The 6,600-nt window shown below is 43.8% G+C and overlaps 1 protein-coding gene across 2 annotated transcripts in view; it reads left to right on the forward strand.

The window, feature by feature from the left end:
- LOC120734982 (aryl hydrocarbon receptor-like) overlaps positions 1–6,600 on the forward strand; it is a 45,409-nt gene extending 38,809 nt beyond the window's left edge. Inside the window, exon 11 of one of the 2 annotated variants that reach the window (XM_040034115.1) lies at positions 2,788–6,600. In XM_040034115.1, coding sequence (XP_039890049.1) covers positions 2,788–2,937 — 150 coding nt within the window. In that variant the 3' untranslated portion in view covers positions 2,938–6,600. The remainder of the gene's footprint in view (positions 1–2,787) is intronic. The other variant, XM_040034116.1, reaches the window with a different exon arrangement.

Genomic DNA, 6,600 nt, shown 5'->3' on the forward strand with positions numbered 1-6,600 from the left:
GCACTTATACTTAAAGAGATAAGAGTAGGTGTCCTCCTGTAGTATAAATCAGTAAGAGCAGGTACGACCTCTCTCACGACTTTAAGATGTGTGTTTATGCCAGAGTGCTCTGGGAGGCTCACAGAGTCTTTGCAGACTGCTAAGGATCAGACCTCCTATCATTATGCAATCGATTATAAAACTCTATATATGAGTAAATATTTCTAAGCATAAATGACAATCAACAATATAAACCTAACAGTGGTCAGCACTGTTGTCGCACAGCAAGAACGTCCTGAGTACAATTCCACCATCAGGCCGGCATCCTTCTGTGTGGAGTTTGCATGTTCTCCCCGTGTTTGCGTGGGTTTTCCACGGGTAAAACCCACGCACGGGTACCCATGGGTACCCATGGGTACCCACTGTCCAAAGACAAGCAGTTTGTGGGGATAGGTTAATTGATCAATCTAAGTTGCCCATAGGTGTGAATGCAGGAGTGAACGTGAGCGCGAGTGGTTGTCTGTCTCTGTGTGTTGGCCCTGCGACAGACTGGCGACCTGTCCAGGGTGTACCCCGCCTCTCGCCCTATGACAGCTGGGATAGGCTCCAGCGCCCCCTGCAACTGTGAAAAGGATAAGTGGAAGCTGACGTCACTGCACATGTGGGTGAAAAACACTGAGGTGGTGTTGGGTAGCTATGGTGCAAACGTGAACAAGCAATGTGAAAGGATAGGTGGCAGTGTTTTTGTCTACAGCATAGAAATGGCTGAGTGGAAAAAAGGGAACGAGTATTTTAAGCAACTGGTGAATGAAGAAAATGACAAGCAGACTTTTTATTGTCATGCATAAGTGTGCAAGGAATGAAATGTCATTGCAGTTACTCAATGTAAGATGAAAAAATATTTAAAATAAATCAAATATGTTAAAATATGTATAGCAGCAAAATATATTATCACGTGCAGTGGTAAAAGTGAGCTGTGGAAAGCTGTGGACACGTACACAAACATGGTATTTTCATTTCATGTTGAGCAGTCTGATGACCTGGTGAAAAAGCTGCAGAGCCTCTATCCACAAGCCAGCAAGGAGAACAGTCCATCGTGAGGGTGTGACAAGTCACACATGATAGTTTTGGCTTGAGACAAGTAGCTCTGACTGTCATAGTGAGTGTGATGAGGACTCAGAGGCAGGAGGAGGTTTATCTAAAGGCGCTTGCCTTTATTGAGCGGATGCGTACCAGCATAAAGCAAAATACAAAACGAAACCAAAAACAAATGCAAACTTTCAACTCACGAGGAGCGAGAAACGGGACGTGGACTAACACTGGAAACTGAACAGCACACTCTAACAAAGGACAAGAGGACAATATACAGTCTACACAGGATGGTGATTAGGAGAAGCTAGGGAAAAGGTAGGTTTACAAGATGGTAGTAAGACCTGCTATGATCTATGTTTGGAAACAGCGGCATTGACAAGAAGACGAGGAAGAAAAGGGGAAAACTACCGAGGGTTTGTGCAAGTTTTCAGTCATGCAGGTCGTGGTAGTCTGGAATTTTAAAAAACTAAGGAAACTGGACTTCTTTAGGTTTGTGAAGACATTTCAGGTCTCATCCAAGAAGCTTCTTCTTGGATGAGACCTTATAAAAACAGCTGGTGGAGAGTCCCAGTTATTTATCTGAGGTATTTACTGAGGTTGTGAAGGTGGTTCTGAGGGTTGTTGATCCACTGTTGATCAGGTGTGTCATCACATGAGCCAAGGTGTGGAAAAAGACAGGAAAAAAGGCAGAAGAACTTTGGATGGAGTAGTTCATCCCAAGCACAAAACTCAAACACAGCCTAAGCAGCACAGTGTATGTTGTGCAGTGCTGTGAGCAGTGCTTGGACCTCTGCATAGGAGAAACCAAACAGCTGCTCCACGAAAACTTAGCACATTATAGAAGAGCCACCACAACAGGATAGATGTACACGTCTGTACAGATGCCATTAAAGAACAATGGTCCCTCTTTCAAGGATGCCAGGGTCCACAATATGGACTGAGGACACAGATGGTTTAAAGGGGAGTAGAGTAAATGGTAAATGTACTGACTCTTATGTAGAGGGACTCCATCTCCATTCACTGTGAGCAACCAGGCACGACCCCCCCCCCATCAAATACTCTAAAGATCACTTCCAGGCGCCTTGGCTCACATGATCAATGTTGGGTCAGCCACTCTCAGGGCCACCTCCTCTCAGGGCCACCTCCAAAGAGGGGACTACCACTAGGAATTCAACAGCTGGGACTCTCCACCATTTGTTTTTATAACTGAAGAAGTCCATCGGATGAGAGCTGAAATGTCTTCACAAACAAAATAAGTCCAGTTGCCTTCTTTTTCAAGCTCTCAAGAAAACCACAGAGTAGAAACGTGAATGTAGTGTGACAGACGAGACGGTAGGAACGGACTGCAATGGAGTCATGCTCCGCTGTGGCTACCCCTGAAGGGGGAAGCCTGAAGCCCCTCCCTGAGCCTGGTTCTGTTGTTTTCCCTTCCCACTGTTGCCAAAGTGCTGGCTCAATAAAATTGAATTGAATTAAAGAAGAAGGTTGTAGGGACTTTACCCTATAACTGATATTTTTCTGATATTCAGATATATACATGCTCCATAATATTGGACCATCTTCCTCAATAAGGTTTTTGCCTTATTTGTTTGTTTGTGTTTCTGCTTTTAAGATTATTTTAAGATTATGAATCATAATCTTTGTCTTATACAAACACCCACTATGAGCCAAATGGCAATCCTGTTTAATGTTAATGATATTTTATGTCCTTTGCAGATGGAAAATGGCTGCGTGCTAAACAGTACTTACCCAGGAGGTTGTGCCCTGCCTAACAGGAATGGATCTGTGCCTCCTACTATCCAGGTACCCAGCCCTGAGACATTGCCTACACTTCCGGACCCACCAGCCACCGGCTTCTACCTCTGACCATCTGACCAGGGACAGTCATGTAGCAGGACACTGTGAATGGCCAGAAACATCCAGTGACTGGACCAGCCTTATACATCTACACACCACAACAAACAAAGCTGGAGAAACGTAGGCCGACATCTGTGTTGTCTGTTTTTGTCCTTTCATTTTGACTTTGTAATGTTGTGTCAGGGGAGGGGATCACCGAGTTATATTTTAAGTCATATTATCATATGAGTTCTTTGTTTACACTAATGCAGTTAAGAGCGCTTAGCTTGTTTTAAGTAAATATGAATCATTGGAGGCTGGGTTTTAGAAATCTGCATTCAGATACACTGTAAAACCAACGTGTTCTCATCCCAGGACATCAGATTCTGCCGTGCTGTCTTAGTATTGGTACTTTAATGCACCAGCATGGCTTCATTAGACACTGAGAACCAAGAAATCTGTTTTCAAGAGGAATTTACAAGTTAGCCAGGAGTCTGTGGTTTATGTCCTCTTCAGGAGTCTGTGGTTTGCACTTTCATTACACTCAGTGATTCTTTGCCTATTCGTTTCATACAGATTATTCAGACTGAATCTACAGTTATATGGACCAAGAATTTGGCCACATCTCCTAATCTTAGAATTCAGATGTTTTCAGCCCCATTTCCAGGGGTGTATAAAATAAAGCACCTAGCCATGCAGTCTGTCTTTACAACCATTTATGAAAGAATGGGTCATTATAAGCAGACACTGATTTTTTGCATGGCACTGTAATAGGATGCTACTACTGCAGCAAGTCGGTTAGTGCAATTTCTTCCCTCCTTCCTACATAGATTTTATAATCAATTTTAAGGAGTGTTATTATTATTATTAAGTGGAAGCTTTTAGCAGCCAGAGCAGGTCAGCCACTAATGTGCCGTTACAGTGCTAAGGCATACAGTGTGTAAAAGTCACTGATTTGCTTACTCAGTAACTCCGGCATTAATGTAAGCACAAAAACTGTGGCATGTGTTTCCATGGCTCCTGTAGGTTTACTGTGTAGGTGCTCCAGTACTAGATTATCCATGTAGAGTCTGTTATGTAAAAAAGGTCTGATCCATCCATCTATCCATCCATTTTCTGCACATCTCTGCCCAGACCACCCTCCTCCAGCACCTCAATTCAATTTTATTCATACATCCTCAAATCACAACAAGATTCAAGTCAGTGCACTTTATACTAATCCCCAACAATCATATGACCCCCTACAAGCAAGCGCTTTGGCAACAGTGGGAAGGAAAAACTCCCTTTTAACAGGAAGAAACCTCCAGCAGAATCAGGCTCAGGGAGGGGCGGGGCCATCTGCTGCGACTGGTTAGGGTGAGACACCAAGGTGTTTCCAAGAAATGTAATTTCTCCAGAGCATCGTGGATCTTCCCAGGGCCTCCTTCCAATGGGACATGCACTGAACATCTTGAGCATCCTGGTCAGATGCCTTAAGAGGGCAGTGGCTCTATTCCTGCTTTTTCCTGAATGGCAGAGTTCCTCACTCTATCTCCAAGGCTGAGCCTAGGCTCCCTTCAGAGAAAGCTCATTTCTATGTTGTATCTGTGACCTCATTCTCACGGACATGAGGTCACAGAGCTTGTGACTTAGGTGAACGTAAGGGCGTAGCTACAATTCAACAGCTTTGCTTTTACACTCAGCTTTCCCCTTACCATGACAGACCAGTACAGCATCTGCATCACTGTAGATGCTTCTCGAGCCTGTCGATCCAATCTCTTGGTCCACTCCCCCCTAAATCATGAACAAGACCCCAAGATCTGTAACTGCTCTACCAGGGGTAGTAACTCGTTCCCGACCCAGAGAGCCCTTTTCAGTCTGAGGACCATGGTCTTGAATTTTGAAACACCATTTCTTATCCCAGTTTCATCACACGTGGTTGTGAACCACTCCGGTGTGAGTTGGAGAATCTCAAGATCCTGTGACCACCACACCAGACCTCCTCTTGGCTGCACCTAGAAATTTCGTCCATGGAAATTATGGACGAAATCGTGACAAACGACAGCAGTCCCTTTGTTCAACAGTCACAAAGAACGAGTCTGACTTATTGCCAACAATGTGAAATGGGCTCTGGTAATGGTTGTACTGGTTAGGCCACAGCAATGGGCCTGATACCATATACTCCCAAAGCATCTCCAACAGAACACACGGTTGAATGCCTTCTTCAAGTTCCCAGAACTCATGTAGACTGTTTGGGAACTCCCATGCATCCTCAAACATCCTTGAGAAAATAAAGAGCTGATCCATGATCAGGATGAAAACCACCTCATGAATCTAAGGTTCCACTAACAGGCAGACGAAGTACCCAGGCTGAGGCTGAGAAGCATGAGCATCCTAAAGTTGGACCACACTTTGTGGACCCAGTCCTTGAAGAGGGGAACCACCCCAGTCTCCCAGTCCAGAGGCACTGTCTCTGACTGCAACACAATGTTGCAGAGGTGTGTCAGCTATGACAGCACCACAGCAGAGCCTGAGCCTTGACAAACTACCTCAGTGACCTTACTCCCAGTCCTCTTATACTACAAGAAGCCATGTCAGTGGGATTGAGGAGATTCTTTGATGTGTTAGTTCAACTGTCCTCTGTTGAGGTCAGCATCCCCACTATAGTCCCATCCCCATTATATACAGTGTGGATGGAAACTGCTTTCCCCTGACAGTTTGCCAGGCCAACCGAAAGGCTTCTTCCATGGCCTCTCTTCTCCCATACTGAGTTTTTGCCTTGGCTACTGTCAGAGCTGCACTCTGGTTGGCCTGCTGGTACACCTGTTCCATGTACTCAAAACCAGTTTCAGTAACCAGGGATCAGACCCCCACATCCTTCCTCTTCTGTCTAACCTATGATTGCTGTGTTGTAGAATGCACAATCAGACAGGTTTTATATCATCTGTTTGAATGTAGGAAAAGCTAGAGGGGCTCTGGAAACCTTTATATCTCTGATAAATGCAGTTCTTTTCTGGTGATATGTTTATTGTTTCGTGTGATCTTTCCTAATATGACTGTGGTTTGCTTTGCTTTGTATCTGAATGCACCATACAAACGTGTGATTACAGGTGTTGGTACAGTTAAGTTTTGCTCATGCTACAGGAATGTACTTGTTAAGTGTTTATTGATTTCTTTGTTGAATGATTTTCAACAATGAAATTAATCCATATACATTTGAAAAAAAGTATAGAACATGAGAATTATTTCTAGAACTATCCTGCACTTTATTTCTTAAACCCACCTGATGCACACTGGTAGTGAAGGACACTGGGGGGTGGAAACCCTGATTTATGGGGTTCTTCCCATTTCTGACACGGTCTTATTTTGCGATACACTTCAAATGATGAGTCCTCACAAGCACAAACATGTCATGTTAGTGTAATCGTTTTTATTTTTCTCCACTTGAATTGTTTGTCTCTTGTTGATTATGTTGACATAGAATTGAACCTCTCAAAGATTTGTTTTTTTATATGTGGTCACTGTTACAAGTTTACCTGACTCATTTGGAAGAAACCCCTTGTGTATTTCTCTATATATCAATGTCCTATGGGAAGTTCCTGATTGTTTGGACGTCCATATGTAAGATATTGTCTCTACCTAGGCTGCACTTACCCCTTCCTCCCTGCTCTCACCTGCTCCATAACATCTACTATACTATACTATATACAAATG

This window comes from Simochromis diagramma, unplaced genomic scaffold (genome assembly GCF_900408965.1).
Source record: "Simochromis diagramma unplaced genomic scaffold, fSimDia1.1 OVJJ01000176.1, whole genome shotgun sequence".
NCBI classification, from domain to species: domain Eukaryota; kingdom Metazoa; phylum Chordata; class Actinopteri; order Cichliformes; family Cichlidae; genus Simochromis; species Simochromis diagramma.